At 35.9% G+C, this 20,101-nt stretch overlaps 1 protein-coding gene across 1 annotated transcript in view; it reads right to left on the bottom strand.

Annotated features, from left to right (window-relative positions):
• Positions 1-20,101, bottom strand: part of SNTG1 (syntrophin gamma 1) — a 162,537-nt gene that overhangs the window by 119,125 nt on the left and 23,311 nt on the right. The window contains exons 5-6 of the mRNA XM_086609311.1: positions 20,014-20,057; positions 19,865-19,906 (exon numbers count right to left, since the gene is read on the bottom strand). Coding sequence (XP_086465437.1) covers positions 19,865-19,906; positions 20,014-20,057 — 86 coding nt within the window. The remainder of the gene's footprint in view (positions 1-19,864; positions 19,907-20,013; positions 20,058-20,101) is intronic.

The following is a 20,101-nucleotide window of genomic DNA, read 5'->3' as shown; positions in this document are numbered from 1 at the left end:
AACTTGGTTCTGTAGCATGAACCTCTTAATTAGCACTTTCCAGTTGTGATATATTTTATATCATAGAATTCATAAGTAATACTTATTTCATAGAAAGAAGATGTATTGTAATCTGTGGAAGAGTAGATGAAGATTTCAAAGTCCTGAATTCTATCAGAGAAACCATACTGGATCCTCAGCCTTCACAGAAAAGTCATCCTTCTCTCTTACATAGCAGTCACACAGTTCAGAATAGTCATAGTCAAAGCAGAAACTTAGAGGCACGTATTCTCTACTGAAACGAGAGATGTGGATAGACAAAGTGCAGGAAAAATACAGCTACTCTCTGTCTTTTAAAAAACTTTTCTTTTTATTCAGGAATGGGGAAGAAATAAGTGGAGAAGTTACAGCACTATCAATTTTAGTTTATTAAGTTAACTTTCAAGATACCTGAGAATAAGTGGATATAATTTGTGAAAGAAGCTGAGGCAGTAAACTCTGTCCCTGAATCTTCTTCCCAGAGTAAAACAAGCCATGAGTCTTGACTTCATTTGATGATATATTACTCTGTAAATGCTAGAAGTTGGCTAGTAGTATATTGTGATCTCTCTAACCTCTCTCTCTCTCTCAAACCTCTTTATCTTATTGGATGAAGAATTTAAGCTGGTACACAGTTTAGTGGAAATTAGCAATACTTATTTCAGTGAAGCTTATGAAGCATATAATCCAGAAAGTGATTAGATTTTGACATGCAGAATAAAGACCAAAGAGAAATAAAGGATTAAAAAAGAAAACTACTAGGTAATGATTACAACAAAGAAGAGATGAGCTATCGATCCCATTTCATTTACTTTCTAGTCATTACAAAGCCATTCTGAAAATAAGGTTAGCTGAAGAAAATGGGATTTTTAATTAAATTTATTAATTGTCTTTTTGTAGCTTTCAATTGAAAGCTTTACTGTTATTTTACATTTGTTGCCTTTGTTTTACATGAGAAATGAACAATTATTGAACTGCTTTAAAACAAGCGTGCCTTATAGTATACTTTTGTGTCCACCATGTCACACTGCTGTTCCTCCATGCAGAAAGAGAATGAGGTATAATAGGAAATCTACTCTTACTGAGGAATGTTTTTAGTAGTATACCAGAATAGCTCATGTTCACGAATGGAAAATTAATTGATAACTTCTACCAAAAAAGGTAATAGCCATAAGTAATGTGACTAATTGTCATGGAGAGTTATGTCTCCATACACATACAAGAAAAACACTTGAAAACAGGTATTCAAACAGTTTATCTGGAAGATCTAATATAGTATGTATTTGTAGAGTTTTACAAACATGAGCGGAATTCTACCAGTAGTCAGAGATATTGACATATTAATTATTTCTTCTCACTTCCTCATTGCCTAACATCAGTTTCGCTTAAAAATTTATAGAGTTATTTCACTAAAATGAGGACTGTGTGAATGTAAATGTATGCTAGTTCTGGCTTGGAAAAAGTACATTCATGAAAAACTAATTTATCTGCACAAGTATAACTATGTGGACTTGAAGAGTTTGTTGCATATTCCACTAACAAAGCAGTAATGAGCTTTTACCACTGAAGTAAATTTGTGAACATACTGAAAAAAACAGCTGTCAATCATTATATAATTTTTTAGGTAAAGAAATGGATAGATATCTGCTCAGCCATCCTGCTCTCTTACTTAGAAGAAAGTTCCCTCACATTTATTGTATATACATTGCCAATACCTTGTCAATCAAGCACTGTCACTGACAATGTATGTATTAGTTATTTCTGGCAGTGATGATTCAAGTATTTCAAGATTACTTTCAAAAATAAGAGGGAAGTAGACTTTCCTATAAAGAATCTAAATCTTTTATACATCCTTTTCAGAGTTACAGTGTATTTTCTGATTTATAAGGAAACCTTAAAGGTAGGTTGATCAAAGTAACTAACTCCAGATTTTTTTTTTGCCAGCACCATCACAGTTATCCTATATTAATTGTACAATCAAACTATCAAAGACAATATTAGTCACAAATAACAATTCTTTATCAGTCCTGGAGTAGAATTAGAGCCTTACCTCCACTGTGTATACATTGTAAAAAGATTTTCAATTTTAATGAAATGTAGCTGTATAACTAAGAGTTTTACTGCTAATAGAAAAGGTATTTCTAAATTTACATCAAATAAAAATATTAAAACCTTTGTCCCAGTATGTAAAAAGAGGTAATTTGATCCATTGGGAGAGATTTGTAAGTCTATGCATTTGACCTCACAATTTCTAAAACACTGCCTCCTAGATCGCAGAAAATGCATGATTAGGTATCATTAAACAGATTTTCTTGTTCTCTGTATCACTAAAAAGCAATATCCTGATTTATTTCCAGTGGAATGAAGAATTATTTTACTTCTACCACTGTCATGGTTTGATGTGGAGGGGGTGGTTCTGGTGGCAGGAGAGGGGTTTTGGTCCCTGTGACCTCCCCGGTTTTGGAACTGGGTTAGGCTTAGTTCTGGCCACCAGATCAGACTGCCATCCCCCTTGGGATTGAGCCAATAGGGCGCCTCTGCGAATTGCCCTATTTAAGTCAGGACAAAGGGACCGGAACGTGTGCTTCGCCCAGGATCGAGCAGAGAAGGGAGGAGGGCACTGCCCCCGCTCCCTGGCTCCCGGCCGGGCAGCTGCCTGCATCGGGCCGGCGCCGCCCACGGAGAATGGCGGCGGCGGAGCCAGCTGGGGAACTCGGGGGCACCCCACTCCCGGGGTGCCCACTGGGCTGAGTTCACCTGGAGAGGACTGAGATCTGAGAGAAACAGCCGCATCGACAGCAGGTCAGTGAGGATGGAGCGGGAGGAGGTGTGCCAGAGCTGAGTTTCCCCTGCGGCTGATGGTGAGATGGCAGGCGGCCCCCCTGCAACCAGGACGGCCTCGGTGGAGCAGAGACCCACTCGCAGCCCGCAGGGAGAAGATGCCTGAGCCTGAGGATGGTCGTGTTGGGATGCACGACAAGGCAGAGAGGCATCTGGAGTCTGCGTGACGACCCACGCCGGAGCGAGTGGCTACAGCTCCCTAAGTACCCGAGACTGTGGTAAAGCCCACACCGGAGCAATCTGTGGGGAAGGATTGTTTCCAGTGGGCTGGACTCACGCTGGAGAAGTTTGTGGATTTTTCCTCGTGGGTAGGGGATCCATTGGAGCAGGGGAAAAGGGTGTAAGGACTCCTCCTCCTTTAAGAAAGAAGCAGCAGTAACAGCACGGAATGAACTGACCTGCACTCCCCCAGTCCCTGCCCCTGTGCTGCTGGGGGGAGGAGGTAGAGCCGGGAGGAAAAGGAAAGGGGGGGGGGAAGGTGTCGGTTTTAAGATCTGGTTTTGTTTCTTTCTGTCCTCTCGAGTAATCGGATTTTGTTTCCCTTTGTCCTTCTAAGTAATCAATAAACTGTTTTGCTTTGAGAAAAGCCTCGTCTGTTTTGCCCAGGACCATGGTTGGTGGGTGCTCCCTCTGTTCTTGTCTCAACCCTCAGTCCCTTTGTTTTTTTTTTCTCTCCTCTCTACTTTACTGGAGAAGGAGAGACTGTGTGAGTTTTAGTTGCTGGATCAGCCTAAAACCACGACAACCACAAACAGCACTGTATAAAGTTAGGATATTCATGAGTGAAGTGAGACAGGCAAAAATAACAGTTGTGCTTGTCTGAAGCAGCAGCTGTGTAAAAAAGTGAAACTAGAAGAGCCAGTGTTTCTGGAGTGACAGTGTCGGTATTTCCATTAAATAACTGTAATGTCTGCAAGGGGGCCATTTGAAGAATTGAATTTTATGACGATGAGAGATACTGCTGAATAAAATATATACATAATAATAATAGTCTAGTTTTTAATAATGCCTACAATGATATTGCCTTTTAATTTAATAAAATCTTTTAAAGTCCCAGCTCAAGAAAACATTTGAGCATATGCTGAAGTCTCTCTCAATATATTCAGGAAAGCACTGAAGCATGAAGTCTCTCTGACTTCAGTAAGTATTCCTTCCTGAATATGACAGTAAATCCCCTCTTAAATTGCCAATGAAATTTACCCACCAATGAAGTGGTAAAGATTTAAAACAGAAGTCCTAAGGATCTCTGTTCTCCTGAACTGAAGAAAATTCCACTCTTCAATGTGCTTTAAAGGAAAATCCAGCTCTTCAATGATTACCTTGAATTATAAACATCTGAGATAAAAAAAAACCCAACCAATGAAACAAACAAAAAAATAGTACAAGACACATTCCTGGTCACCATGCAGAGTTACGCAATGCCCTAGTTCAAGTCTATCAGCTGATACCAAAATATGCATTCTGGCACAAAAACATAGCTTCCAAAGTTGGAAGGCTCAATACATGCACACAACTGTTTTGAATAACTGAACTCTTTTGTTCAGTAAAAGCCATGTAGAAAATATTTGCATTAAAAACACATGAGCATATGGGGAGTTTTTAATTCCTATGATCTAATATTTATCACAGTATTTGCCAACAGTGAAAGCTAATCAATATATGTAACAGTAAAAAATATCAAAGCTTTCTTGTTTTCTTCAGAAAATTTCTCATACCGATATACAGAGCAAACTGGAATTTCATTTTACGACAGCAGTTCCAACTCAGGCTGCACAACTCAAAGTATACTTCAGACCACAATTCAAGACTACCATAGTTGTAGGTTTTAATTTTTTGCTGTGCGATTCCAGAACCTGTGTTAGACATTTAGATACAAAACCGAATGTGCTGCACACTGGAACTGGGAGCTTCCTCAAACAAGGAAAAAGGCAATGCAGAGCAGAATGGTGCACACGCTGAGGATGCAGGAAGATGTGCCCTTCTGTTCAGAGCCCTTCTCTGCATGTATCTTGCTACTGGCACTGTTTAAAAAAAAAAGGGAGCAGTGGAATGCAGTAAGATTAGTAATCACAGCAAAGATACCCTGCTGAGCCTACCACTAAACAATTATTCTGAAAAGTGGCATATAGAAGTTTGCAGTTTCTCAAGATGACACAAGAACTGAGTCGAGGCAGCACGTACTCAGCAAATGCTCCAGCTACTAAGGCACTACATAAAAGATCATTTCAGGGCAACATACACAGAGATTCAGGGTTTGATGCTTTTCTACAAATCACATCAGACTGACCATTTAGATAAACAGTTATTCTTGATTCGAAGCAACAGCACTTGTTTAAGCTAGACCATCAGGTGGTTTCTCAGACAGATGTCATACCAGTTGTCTTATAGCTATATTCAGGCTTCCTTCATTGATCTTTGCCCTGCCTGTTTTCACAGGCTCATGGGCTTTAGACACAGCAGTACCAGAACATGCAACCTCAAGACTTGCGTGTAAAACATTAGTAGAAAACTAAGTGATCTGCCTTTAAAAATTGATAAATTTCATCATGTTTCAAGCCTATGTGCAAAGTAGACCACATATTAGCTGACATTAAAAGACATCTGCAGAGTTTCCTTCATAGGAAATGACTAAAATAATCAGATGTAAGCAACATGAGCAAGTGTAATGAGGAGGTAGGAGAAAGAGATTAATTTCACAAATAATTTATTGGAAACATAATTAACTCACACACACAAAAAAATCCATCAGGCAGTAGAGGACCAAATATAGGTCACGCAGAGGACACAGACTCCTATCAGTTCTTTCTTCAATTCGTTTTCAAGGTAAAAAGAGAATATTGTCACTTCAGTGATATATTTACAATCAAGTAGGAAAAAAAGAATCCGTTTTTAAACTTCTAACATTTGTGGAATGGAATATCTACAAGTTTGTCTAAAAGATCTGATGACAGCTTTCTGGAAATCTTTAGACTTTCTTATGCTTCATAATCAACACTAAAATGTTTAGTAATCTTTCAATCAAAATAGCAATAGACTGCAATTACTGCTTAGTTCAATATTTCTTTTTTCAAAAGTAATACAGAAGTACCTCAGAAAAAATATCAATGCAAACACCTAAGGGAAAAAAAAAAAAAAGTAAAAGTCTACCAGGAAAAATCTGCAGTATTTTCCTGTTCTTCTTTCATTAATCATAGCATCATTAATAAATATCGCCAATAAAAAACGTTGCTGTAAGTGCTTAATTTGAATTTTTAGGTCATGTATCCTAATTTTGAATTCTCTTTCACTAAAGACTGCACTTACTGGTCATTACAGTTCATGTTAAATCATCAGAAGGACATTACTCCAATATAGTAGCTATAAAAAGCAAAGAGTTAGAACTTGTTAAAATTTTAAGTCTCTCAAAACTGGGAATACCATACCCTGACCATAGGTCACAGGGGACACAATAGGTCCCTGAACTGAAACATTTCATACCATATTCTGAAAAATGAAAAATATTAATTAATTCCCTATAAAGATCCCAACTCTAGTGCATTATTTACCATGATCTATCAGTACATTCTTTGACTCATCCCAGCTGAGCGTCAGACTGCTCATTCTAATGCAAATCATAGAATCATAGAATTCTTTGGATTGGAAGAGACCTCACAGATCATCTAGTTCCAACCCTCCTGCCATGGGCAGGGACATCTTTCACTGGATCACATTGCTCAAAGCCTTATCCAGCCTGGCCTTGAACATTTCCAGGGATGGGGTATTCACAGCTTCTCTCTGCAACCTGTTCCAGTGCCTCAAAACCCTCAGAGTGAAGAAGTTCTTCCTTATATCTAATCTAAATCTATCCTCTTTCAGTTCAAAGCCATTACCCCTTGTCCTATCGCTACATGCCCTTGTAAAATGTCTCTGTCCAGCTTTCATTGATTCTAACATTGTCTCTAATTTCAAACAATGAGTCTTGTTAATGTCTCTCAACCTATATTCCATGGACTACTATTGGCCCAGGACTGTGATCCACAGAAGAAATAAATAGACAAAGATGCATTTATTAGTCATTCAGCTCTGTATGATATGGAGTTACTCATGATTAGAAAATACCTATGAAAACACAAGAAACTTCAAAGAACCAGAGAACTCCAACCCAAACTCTTTCCAGATTTCATGAGCTTTTTCAGTGTATCTACATGTAGTGAGTACATGCCAGAATTCAGAACTGCCTTTGTTTTCACATTACCTACTGCATGTATGGCTCTACTTCTCTAGGATTACTCAGCTACACTAAACCATCTGTGTAGCTATACAGTCTTAAGAAGCCCTCTACTTCAAACTCTCACAGCTCTTTCACTTTTTGAATGTTGTTATGCATCCAGCTGCTGGGCACCTATTATCTTTCCAAGCTAATTCATGAACACATATTTTTGTAATTACATATTTAATGACTTCCAAAACAACTGGCTGAGAGGAATGAGGTAAGTCTCTTAATAATACTGAAAATTTTAGAAATACCAGTAGAACTGTTCTTAATGTGGTTGAAACTAAACTGCATTTATTCTACAATTTTTTAAAAGATATGAGATAGGAAACAGGAATTCGTTTGGACAATACAAACTTTAAGATAGTTTTCTAATCGTAAATTAAAACTCTGCAAGACTGATAAAACCATCACCATGGATTTAGGTAAACTACTCAACCCCACCATCAGTCAAATACTATAATCCATAAATTTAATTCTGGTTTCAACCAGTTGTATTAACATGCATATTTCACCTTCTACCAATACTACATATTTTCATTACAATAGTATATATTTGGATAAACTTCTCACTGGCATGATAGCTCAGAAATTTACATAGGGGCCAGATTTTGTTTGGGATCAATTTCATTGACACTGTCAAAATCAATTATTGACTGAAGTCACTTTGGGAGAAATGTGTGGTCCTCTTAATAAATAAAACAAAATTCGTATCAAAATGGAAGAAGCATTTACACCACTGTTACAATAGCATCTACTGATTTTCACACAGCTTTGGCAAAAAGTTGCACAGCATCCTGTGTGCTTTGGTGTATACAGTCAGATGAACAATAGGCTATCCCATCAGTCTTCAGAGGATTTCTTACTTAAGACTCAAGGTGTTTGGACTTCATAATAATCAGAAACTAACTGCAACAGTAGGCTATGCTGAGATTGTGGTGTTTTTTTTTTTTTCCTCTCAACTACATGTTACGGAGAATATTCAAAAAACAGCTGTCAACACCTGTAGAACATTAAGCAACATCCAGAGGCTTTGCACGTTTACCTTTGGTGATCCATGACATAAAAATTCAATTTTTTTTTTCTTTTAAGCAACATCTAGGCCATATTTTAATACTCAGATAATATGTAGAAATTCCTCCTACTCATCATACCTGCACAACATCCTTGTGAAATCTATCTTTATTACTCATGCAAATAGTATCATTTTAGTGGGTTTTAGTGAAATATTACATAAACCAGTACAAATAAGACAGAATCATAATTTAACAATTCTCTGTAGGCTGTCAAACAATTCTTGGTATTGCTATTCTCTAACAAGAATTTCAGATAACAAAAGATTGGTAAAACAATCGTTAAATGAAAGCAGAGAAATTTAACATGAGGCCTTCTCTCGGATTAAGAAAATGAAGATAATTTAGCGTGTAGTATACTATAATATACACCACGCTAAATATTCCATTACTGATTTCCCTGACATATCTTTAAACAAGTTTTTGATCACCATCCAGTAATCTGCAAAAAGACAGGTTATACTACAATGCCACTTTCTGATGATAAGAACTACCACAAAAACACTTGCTGCTGGATATAAGCCAGAGCCTCAGTCATAGAATTACTGACAAACTAAATGGGAAAAGTAACACAGAAGGTAATAATATAAATATCTCTTATATAGAACATTAAGATTTTGCTTGTGGCCTGCAGGTTTTATTGCATGCAGTACATGGTAATGCATTCACTGTTCCAGAAGAAAATAAATATTTTTGTATATGACAATACAACAGATTTCAGCAGATAATCATAAGCTGAATTGAAGAAAAATCTTGTGTATGGCTTCTCAAAACTAATAGCCATATTTCAGGAATTATCCAGGAAAACCCTAGAAGAATGACTTAGTCACTTAGGAGTCTTCATCCTCTATACAAAAGTCACAAGAAATGTGTTTTTCTAGTAAGTTGCAACAAAAACTGCACAATAACTTGGAACTAAGGTCTCCAAATTTTGCAGGTAATGTGTGCTCCTCAATAGGAGGAAATAATTCCAAACAAATTAACCATTTTAAAGCATTTGGAGTTCTTTTTTTTCACAGTTGATCATACTGTAATTTTTTTTTTTTTTCATTATAGCAATGGACTTGAAGGGTCTGAGTTTTCTAGGCCTGGTCATTAACAAAACAATGAAGCTGCTTGCTTATCTATTAAATATATAAGAAACCCCTGCTCCTTCAAACTGTTTCCACACTTCAAATTACAAAACTAAGTGCTCTTACAACTGGCTTCTATATGAAATGTCTAACACATTTACTAAACAAGTATATTTTTTATGTATGCAATTTGTGAAAAGATTAATAATATTGAAAATGCACACACGTTACTAAATTACATAACATGTCAGCTATTGTTTCTGTTCCCAACGCTTGAAGAGTGAAAGCCATTCAGTTGACACAGTATTTTGAAGAACTTTTTTAATTTTTTAAATCTTTTATGAACAAAGATATGTCTAAGATTGCTGAAAATATGGCTTGAATATTTTGTCTGACTAAGTAGAGCCCCAGTTCTGGGGAAAAATGAAAGATCAGTCCCACAATAAGTATGCTCACACTAATCCCATTGCAAGACTGGGGTCAAACACACAGCTAGTGGCAAATTTCACATTTACATATTCAATACAAAATTTGCTGTTGGCAAATATGACCTTAACATTTACTTTTCATGAACAGTCACACTAATCAAGCACCAGCATATAAATGCTCATGAAAAATGAGTACAAAACGGTCTTAAAGAGTTTGAAATAAAATTTTAATTCTAAATTTGAATAAATATTAATGTACAAGCATAGTCCTATTTGTTCAGTTTTAAATGTTATCAACTTCACAATGACATAAATAATAATTCTTGGACAAATCTGTATTTGAAATAATGTTTTAGATCAATATATGCAGTTAACTCTGCTAAGCTTCTCAGCAGCTCAGAATCTAATCTCTGAGAATCTCAGCCCTGTGTCTGAGAAAGATATTTTAGTACTTCAGAGAATGTGCTCAGTGGTAAAAGTTTTCAGTGGAGAAAATGCGTGAAAACATTCTTTCATGCCATTTAATGCAAAGGCATGCCTTTCTGCTGCAGAATAATTGTACTGCATCCAGCCGAAGTTGAGGAAATGACTTTGTTCTTCATAAGCATTTGTAAAAGAAGGTCCCAAATTTAGTAAAATATAAAAATTCAAACTTTTAGGCAAATACATACATATTTTGCTGGACTGAGATCCAACATAGTTATTCTGTAATATGATATTTTCACAACTAATATTGCTTCAACATTTTTAGGATCATTTTCATTAGCATCTAAAATTTAAGGTTCTTGGCAGAACTGAGTTTGGAGGTACTCACACTGGATATTAATTAACTGGAGGGCATTACAGATATTTTGGAAAGAAAAGAGACTAATGCATAATTCCAAGGAAGCAAAAAAGCTAACGTGTATTTCAGCATAATGATGAAAATGTGCTAAATCACAGGTTTAATCCATTTATAGCATGAGGTTTTCATGATTTTCAAAGTTATGTATAAATTTGATATATTCATTCAAAATGATCAGGCTTCTTATCCCTTTGCAATCCTTATTTTACCTTTTCTTATCTTCCTAATTCGGCAATACCCCCACGGAAATCCATTCTTGCCAGCAGTTAGTTATCATTTGAGACTATAAAATCTTATAAAAACCATAATTTATAGACTGTTATAGAGAGTCGATGTGTCCTCTGAAGCAAAAATTGCAACATCAACAATAAAAGAAAAACAAAATGTGAAGTTCTGTTACATTGCTGCTAGTTGAATATGTCAGAATATCACAAATGAATGCACAAACTACAGGCCCCACTTTTAGAAAGTCTAGACTTCTCAAACCTTAGTAATTCTAGTTTTACAACTTTCTCTGTGCCATCAGTTTCTATAAAAATTCAGAAAATAAGCAAAACAGTGATGACGCTACATAATACAAAGGTATCTAAAGAACGTCTATACAGAAACACAATTCACAAAAACCACACTCCCATTTAGAGAACATTTTCCTAATGAGATATAAAGATTTTGATTTTGGCACCTTCTGGGATATTAAAAGCCATAGTCATAGAAGTAAAAGTGAAAATGTAAATGTCTTGGTATTGCCAAATTCCAACACTTCTAGTGTTTTAACTGGAAGAAAATAATATTTTGCCTCATGTATTTGTTTTTGCCATTGTTGCGCAGGTGATTCATTTTAATCTCTAAAACTTTGTTTATTGATTGCTGGAAAGATGCTTTATACAGTCTGTAAAACCTTGAACTTGTTACTGTCTTTAATCAGTAATTCAGAAACAATACATGATGACCTGAAGTGCACAGGGGATTTTGCATGTGTTTTGTATTATATTTTTCATGTAAATATGATTAAACAAAGGATGTCAAAAACCCCTTAAGATGATGAAATATGGCAAAGATTTTGTGAAATGTCTGCCCATTTAATAGGTAAATACATTATACTCAGAATAGTGTAAGAGGGGAAGGCATTTCAGCGTTTCAGGGAATCTAGAAATATCCTCAGTACGTTCTACTGCACACCAACATGTTAAAATATGGGAGTGTTTTGATGTAGAGCATTCCCTTTGAACTTTCCTTTTAACAGGTCACCACAATTAGGACCTTTGAAATATTCTGAATCTGTATTGGCTTGACAAGGGCATGTGAAGTGGAATAGAGCTATGTACATTTGCTAGACCTCATTCTAAGATACATGTCATTATCCCGGTAATGCTGTTTCAGCCTGAGCACTGACTGTTTCCCATTTTGCTCAGAAAAGTATGAACAGCACGGGGAGGCAACAACTCCTGCAGGTCTCTGCACTAAAATCTAAAGAATGGATAACCTTTGTAAGTTTTAATGAAGAGTTATTTTCCTCTGTAACCACACCTACACCAAAGTTTCTCTTGTGATCTGTGAACGTCCTACTACTGCAAGCTGTTTTACTGGCCACAGTCTTGCAAAACTGCTAACGGGAATCAGGTAATACAAGATCAAACTTGTAGAAAGACATCAGTACTGTGAGGGCAACACTAAGTAAAAAGTATACACCTAGAAATAGGCCCAGTGCTGACGAACAGATACCAAAACACCAGTACCATACTGTACCATACTAGTGGTTGAGAAGTATGGGGTGGGCCATCTGGAAAGCTCCATGTATCTGGCTGGAACAGTCCAACACTGGATACTATTGAAAAATATATAGAGTCCATTCTCCTTTCCTCTTCCTGCTCCACCGAACAAACTGTCAAAAGACAAAGACCCATTGTAGAGGAAAAAAAAAAAAAAAAAAGACCTGAAAATATGTACAGGTGTTAGATAGCCCCTGGATAAAAAGTTTCTTCCTGGCACCCATCTGATTTTACTATAGCTAGAACAATGACAATTCTGAAGAGTTAAATCAGGTATTGTAATTGCTGGAAAGATGTCAGAAGACTCTATATGTGTGGGCATTTGCACTGCTTTCAGCACACCTCTTATTTAAGACTCCTTCTGGCTAGCTAAATCAGTACGCACGCTCTGTTTTGTTCAATGGGCCCAATTGTTCTCTTGGGCCCATGTCAAGCCGTAAGAAACACAGAGGTTGCCCTTTAGAGGTGAACATTTGCTTTCAGTCTATATCACATGGTTGTTACCTGTTTAAAGAAAACACTATTGTTGCCAGTTGGACAGTATTTTCTAGTCCATATGTGTAAATGAATTCTTTTTAGTAGTGACCAGGGAAGATAATTTTCATGCCTATAGAAGGTTTTGTTTTTCCTACATTAAATTGGAGTGCTTTATGTATATTTTTTTCCTCTGTCTTTTGGAGGTTTTTGATGCTCCCCGTGCTATTCTTGTCTAGTCTCAGTAGGTTATTATAGAGTAGTTAGTCCAAGTAAAACAAAAAGTCAGAACAACTAGTCAAAGTTCGCTATGCGTTTTCAAATACAAACTTCACAGAAACAGATTTAAAATAATAGGGCTCTCTCTACCAAACAGTCTCATTTTCATATTTTTTAATTATTGTACAGTATTGCACCTATGCACAGCAAAGGAAAAAAGGAGTCCCTATACCAAAGTCAAACTGATTTATAGCTCCATACCTAGAAGATGCTGTGCACAACAAAATTGTTCAAAAAGTCTTCTGGAGGGTAAAACACATTCATGTACAAACGAATATGAAAATATTTCTATTTGCTTCCTAAGGAAGCAAAAAATTCCAAGGCTTTACAGTAAAATATCAATATAAACAAGGTCACAAACAAAGCATGCCTGATGTTACACACTTTAAATCTGCTGCTCAATTATCTCCTCTCTTTGCTGTTCAGACTTTCAGCATTAATAGAGTTGCCTGACAAAGGAGGAAGCAATGGCAGTTATTTGAAGGATGTTTCACCGTAACTGGTGATTCAATCTTTCACTCTATCCCACTAAACCCTAATGGATTTTTGCTTTGAGGACTGTAGCTATGTAATATGGAAATAATAATATTAATCATATAGACTTGGTATTAGTCATGCTGGCATATTCTGCTCCTGTCTATTAAAACTTAGCAGTACTGATGATTAGTTTTAAAAGATTAAATCTTAATAAAATGATTAATATATCTACAAGTATCTTGAGAAAAAGAAATGAAAATATAAATTAGGAAGATGAGCAACATAGTAACGTATTTTAGAAGTCTAATATCACAGCGCTTGAATAAATCCAAGCCTTTACTGAGTTTGGCACAAAAATTAATTATTCAAACACTAAAAAGAATGTAGGTAAAATGAGATTAGAAAAGTAACTGAATACATATTAAGAACACTGCTTCAGGATATATCCTAATCCAAGGAATTTCCACCACACAGGAAAAAAAACAATAAACTGTTAACACCTGCTAGGTTCTTTTCAACTTGACGGACACTTATTTTAAATCAGTGCTGAAATATTTGACAGATTATTATAAGCTCCAAATTTCATGAACAATAAGGACATTATAAATACATTGTAACAGATGTTTTCATTAATTGCCCCAGAGTACCTAAGCTGACATTAGTACTTTTTTTATTACCCAAGTCTCAAATAGTAAACAGCAGCTGTATGGAAAAAGTAATAACTTGACTTCTTCCTACGAAGGAAATATTTGATTTCCAAAAAGTTTACTTTTCACTTTCAAATTCAAAAGTTACAAATTTCAGATTGATTATAGTCTTCTCTTCTAAGAGTACAGTATGCAGCTTCAGTATTTAAAGCCACCCTTCAGTCTAGAGGGGAAAGGATGAAATGGCTGTGCTATGAGTTATGCAGTATAGGATCTCTGCCACATAATGTGAGAAGGTGGTAATCTGCATTTGCAGGTTGCTGTCACCGTTGTCACCAAACACCACAATACTAATGTAGAGATCCTTTTCCATAATAGATTCTGAAGTACTTCATATAATTCAAGGAGCTAAACCTGATGACAGTTTAGGTCTCTGTTTCACATTAGGGAAACAAAGATAACATAAAAACATAATTTACCAAAAGACACATCTGCAAAGCTAAGATGTAGTGAGATTTCAGACCATTTGGTTTCCAGTCCAATCTTACAAATACAATATGCTCATGCTTCTGCTTAAAAACACTTACCAAAACTATTCATAACAGGTTTTAAAAATCGGTTTGAATGTAACCACAGTTTTAAAACAAAGAATCAATGTAAGACTTTCATCTGCTGCACGATTGCAGTTAAGCAACAACAATCCTTATGCTGTCAGTTTCATATAACATGTACAACTCATGGAGAGGCAGCACAGTTACAGCCCTGCTATGAGTGCAGAGAAAAGGAGGAAGTAAAAGATACAATGCAGTGCACGTGGACATCCCATGTCAGGTCATTCTGCTGGAAAAAAGATGTCTTGTGCAAAACGGAGTTAATGATTGAATTGAAACACGATGCTACATATTGTAGCTAGCTCTACATATAATCCACCAAAGTCTAAATAGCTATAGTCTCTTGACACCTGCTTACCTCTACATGACCTTTTCCTCTTGCTTTTCAAGGAATGCACGAATGCCATATTAACTGGCACATACAAACTATCATTTTTCATTAGAAACTGTCCCTGCATTTTCCCCAAACACAAGTATTAAAAAATTATTTTTTATCCATATTCATTTAATTTTTATTTCCTAAGAGAAAAACAGATCTTAAGATCCAATGGAACCCCAGTGATATGTAACCATAGTCGTTGGTACTACCTGAGATGTTTTATTCACGTCAAGAAGAGAGACATAATCTTAAATATATCAGCATTCATTTCACTGAAATTCTTCCTTCTCAATGGGCCTCCAAAGCTTTGGTGCACTATAACCCTGGTAACAGTGAGAGCAGTAGATCCAACACAAGATTTTTGGTAGTATGCAACTCAGCTGACTCATACTCTCCTACTCAAGCCACTCAGCAGTAGCTCAAGGGAAGCAGTTCACAGCAGAGCCTGTCACTCTGTCCCAAAATCGTTAGTGGCGTAGTGCCTACACCAATAACCACCAAAAATGTCCACATGTACTACAAGAACAGCATTATGCTGGTGATTGCTTATTTATCTTTGTTTTGGAAGTAAGAGCTACAGATAATACACTAGTTTCCAGACTACAAATATATTGGTTTCCAGCCTTATGAACAATCATATCCATTGGGAGCCCATAAACACTAGGCGTGTAGATTGACAAGTTATGCATTGTTGGACCATGTTAATTAGACAGCAGTCTAAACTTGTATGTCTGTCTATGCATAATCCTAATTTCAGCTTTTACAAAGTCTTGTTGTAAAATGTAAAGGAGAGTCTACTGGAAAAGGAATAATTAATAAATCCAGAGTAGAAAGAGCACAAACTCCTGTAAATTGACAGAAATAATGGACTCTCTTTATCTCTACATTCAAGCTCATACTGCATTTCTTGAGTCAAAATTTCAGCACCATGTTGAGGGATATTTTTTCAGACAATTGCTAGATTTTTTTATTTCTCAGTCTCCTCCCATACTGTTACTTCCCCACAGAGAGCATGTATTTATTTTACCATAGGAGAGCACTAAGACTGAAGCAATGTTATGCTGTATTCAGATGGGAGTCTTTACAACCCAAGACAAACAACAAGCTGACATTCAGCCTTTGATAGAAACTCATAATGTGCTTTCATGACATGAATAATATTCTCACCTTCTACAAGCAGAAAACTATGGCATCCAATTATTATTACCCAGCTGGCCTGAATTGAATATAATTAACTAATTAACTAAGGTTTAGACCCTGCCTACAAAAGGTGGGCCATTTCCTCCTGGTTGTGGAAGATGCAATGACATCCTTGGAGCTGCAGCCCAGGGTTGTGAGCAACAACGGGTGACCCTGATGTGATACATCTGAAGAGACCCTGAGGACCCCGACTCCCTTGCCTGAGCTGAGAGCCAGAGAAAGAGTCCTTCGGTAAAGAAGGTAAAGCTGCAAGCCCTGATGTGATATTTGTGGGAGGGAAGTGTGCTGGAGTTGGAATGAATGGACTGGGTCTCTGCTCACTGTAAAGCCTTCTTGAAAACACCTTTGAAAAAAAAAAAAAACCTGTAAAACAAAAAGAGGGAGTTATGGCATCCAATTATTATTACCCAGCTGGCATGAATTTAACTAAGGTTTAGACTCTGCCTACAGAAGGCCAGCCACTTCCTCCTGGCTGCGGAAGATGTAATGGCATCCTTGGAGCTGCAGCCCAGGCTGGTGAGCAACAGAAAACTAAGCTCAAAATTAAGTGATTCACCTTAAGCTGAAAAAAAAAAACCAAAACCAGGAAGGAACTGTGTATAGGCTTCCAGTAAGGTCCACTAAGAACTGACAAAATCTACCTCCTCAATCTTATCTGTCTATCTATCATTTATCTGCTTACCTACATGTCTTCTTATCTATTTGTCAGATTGAGGCTTCAGAGTATAGTATATTTATTGGGTAACATGATCTGTGCATCACCGAATACTCTACCACCAGATCTAATAACTAATGGAAGACAATAAAGACAACAAAAGAGTGTCCACAGTGTTAAGCCAAATAAGCTCATTATATACAGGGGAAAGATTTGCCCTACTATGAAAGATGGCACTAATTTGATTAAACTACTTAATTTTGAAATTCGAATAATTTTATGTGCATAGTAAAGCACAGAGAAACATCAGGACCAACTAATCAACAGCGTCTGCCACAGTTCTTTTCATTGCAGAGATATGAAGATATGATGTATGCTTTAAATGTCTCTGCAAGTAGTAAAATGTTTTGGATCTAGAAAAAGATTGAACACTCATAGGATGCACACTGCAGGTATAAGTCTGAATTTTCTATGCACATCTTCAGCTTTACACACTGAAAAATATTCCGCGCTGGTTTACAATGAATATTTTCTAAGACATTAAGACAACCCAACACACTAATATATCTTCACATAATATGATACCTGCTAAATCTTAATTAGCTGCAAAAAATCAGAAAGAAACAAAGCTCCAAGCTCATGTGCCTTCCATAGCCACTTGAAAAGTATCGAGATGCAATAAGGGTTGAAAATTAACTTTCCACTCCTGTTTGACTCCCTGCTGTGAGCAACTATGCTCCACACACTTCCTATTTTCTCTATTACCTTGAGATTAGAGCTACAGAGCTCTAATTAGATATTAGAGCTGTATTTGATAAAGATTCTGCAAGAAAAAAGTGCTAGAACAACTCAAACTGCAAAGAGCATGCTGCAGACAAAACCCCACCTCTAACTCCTGCTGGCAGACCAGTTGATGTACCTGCCCTTTACTCAGGGTTATGTCTAAACCCACAGATTACTGCACAATGCATAACTATATCTATCTTTACTATAGCATGCTTCACAACAGATTTACTTCACAAATATATAACATACAATAATGAATGTTTCTGAAAAAAACAGATTATCAGAGTTCATTTACTTTGCTTTTTTTTAATATTTATTTTATATTTATCGACTCCTCTGTATATTTCAGTTTGTAAAATGTCATATGGACATTTAACCTCACTTAAATATTGCTTAATATTTCTACGAATTCTTAAGAATTATTCTCAGTTATAATAAAGATTTAATTTAAAATGTATCTGTTTCTTAAACCCCTAAAACACTTAACACTTGCACATACACGAATGCACATTTAAAACTGGTAAGATACATTTTTTTGGCTTTTATTCAGATAGAATTATCTATAAGGAGTTTGAGAAGCAGATTATTTTCGACAAACAAGGTATAAACCAAAATTTAATATGACACTTGCTACTCTATGTCAATCTGTACCTCTTGGCTTTTCTAAAATCTCTTTTTTTCGATGAAAGTGTTTAAACCTCATCATAAATAGCCAAAAGACTTATGCAAAATTGTAATGGTTAAGATATTGTCTTAGAAAAAAGGGAAAAAACTTGATGTTCTTACCAGTTTTCTATACGCCTTTGAGTGTGCAAGTCTACACCTTTATTACTATCTTTTTCTTTTGAATTGAAATTCCAACAGTCCATTTAAATCCCATTGAGAGATTTAGCATATTAACACATATTAAACCAAACAACTGCAGTAAGATTATAAAAGACTAAAATCTGATCACTGTTGCACAGCCAAAGCTTAAAAGTACTATAAATATGACTATTGTTAGCTTGTGTATGTGGAAGGCGGTATGATGAAGGCTCTGAAGAATGAAGCATGATTTGCAGCACAGATTTCTGACAGAAAAAGCACAAAAGCACTCTGAGAAGAGGAATAGTGCAAGGAAGTAATCTTTCAGCCTGCACTAACTTGTTCATCAGAATGTCATCTTTATTAAGTCTTGCTTTCTATACCTGAATGGCATACATTCAATGATCTGTCATATAACAGAATGCTGTATGAAATATAGAGCATCTTTGAATGGGCAAAGTCAGTTTGAGAAAAGTAAACTTTCAAATATAAGATTACTACATTATTTCTAAAATACAGGCAAAAAATTCTATGGAGCTACACAGGATTTAAAGATAATTTATTTCATACAGGGTTTCCTATTTCTGAAAGTACTTAAGAGTCTAAAACTCAAATATAACAAAAACATATGATAATTTTAGCAAAGCTGACTTACCAAGGGAACCAGCCTACTATAGAGCTCTCAAATACTACAGAGTTCAAATACTATAGAGCACTCTCCCTCTCAAAGAAGGAATTTTCTTAATACACTGTTATTTTATACCTGTTCTGATAACAGCTTAACTGAAGGAGGGGAGTACCCTCATAAGTAACAGCCAGAGAATGAAAGGAAGACAAATAGTTTTGTTTCAATTTTTAAATAGGATTAAAACGAAACAAACAATGAAACTCTAACGTAGTTCAAATTACATATTTTGAAATTAAAATGACCTCACACAGCCAGAAAGGTGTAGCACAGCTGAAAGTTGATAGCTGTAAACCAGAAGAAGAAATGTTGGAATATGTACAGTTAAAATCTACATAATAAAATAATCACCTTTAATATAGAAAAGCCCACCTGAGAACAGCAATTACAACAAACTTACAGAGAAGAGATTGCACTAAGACCTTAGTTGCTTGCTGTGCTAGAAGTTATAGTCATATTTGTTTAGGAATAACAATAATATAACTGATATCAGTGCATTGCTATCAGCATACACTATCATCGCAATAACTGCAAAAGACAAAAAGTAGACTAAAAAAAGAAAAGCTCACCACTTCTTCATGCCTGCATTTTCTCACATTAATTCCATTAATCTGTTGTTAAAAAGATAAAAAGAAGACTTACTCTACATTTCATAAGTATAGATTTCATTTCACTTTTCTAGAAAAATAGAAACAAAAGAACTTGCAATTTTACTCACCTGTAGAATTGCATCTCCTATAAAGAGCAAACCTGAAAGTTCCGCTGAAAACAGAAAGCATATTTTTCACTCATTTTGTACAAAATAT

Source organism: Tauraco erythrolophus, chromosome 3 (genome assembly GCF_009769465.1).
Source record: "Tauraco erythrolophus isolate bTauEry1 chromosome 3, bTauEry1.pri, whole genome shotgun sequence".
Classification (NCBI taxonomy): domain Eukaryota; kingdom Metazoa; phylum Chordata; class Aves; order Musophagiformes; family Musophagidae; genus Tauraco; species Tauraco erythrolophus.
The sequence above is the reverse complement of the archived record's forward strand: the minus strand, read 5'-3'. Positions and strand labels throughout refer to the sequence as shown.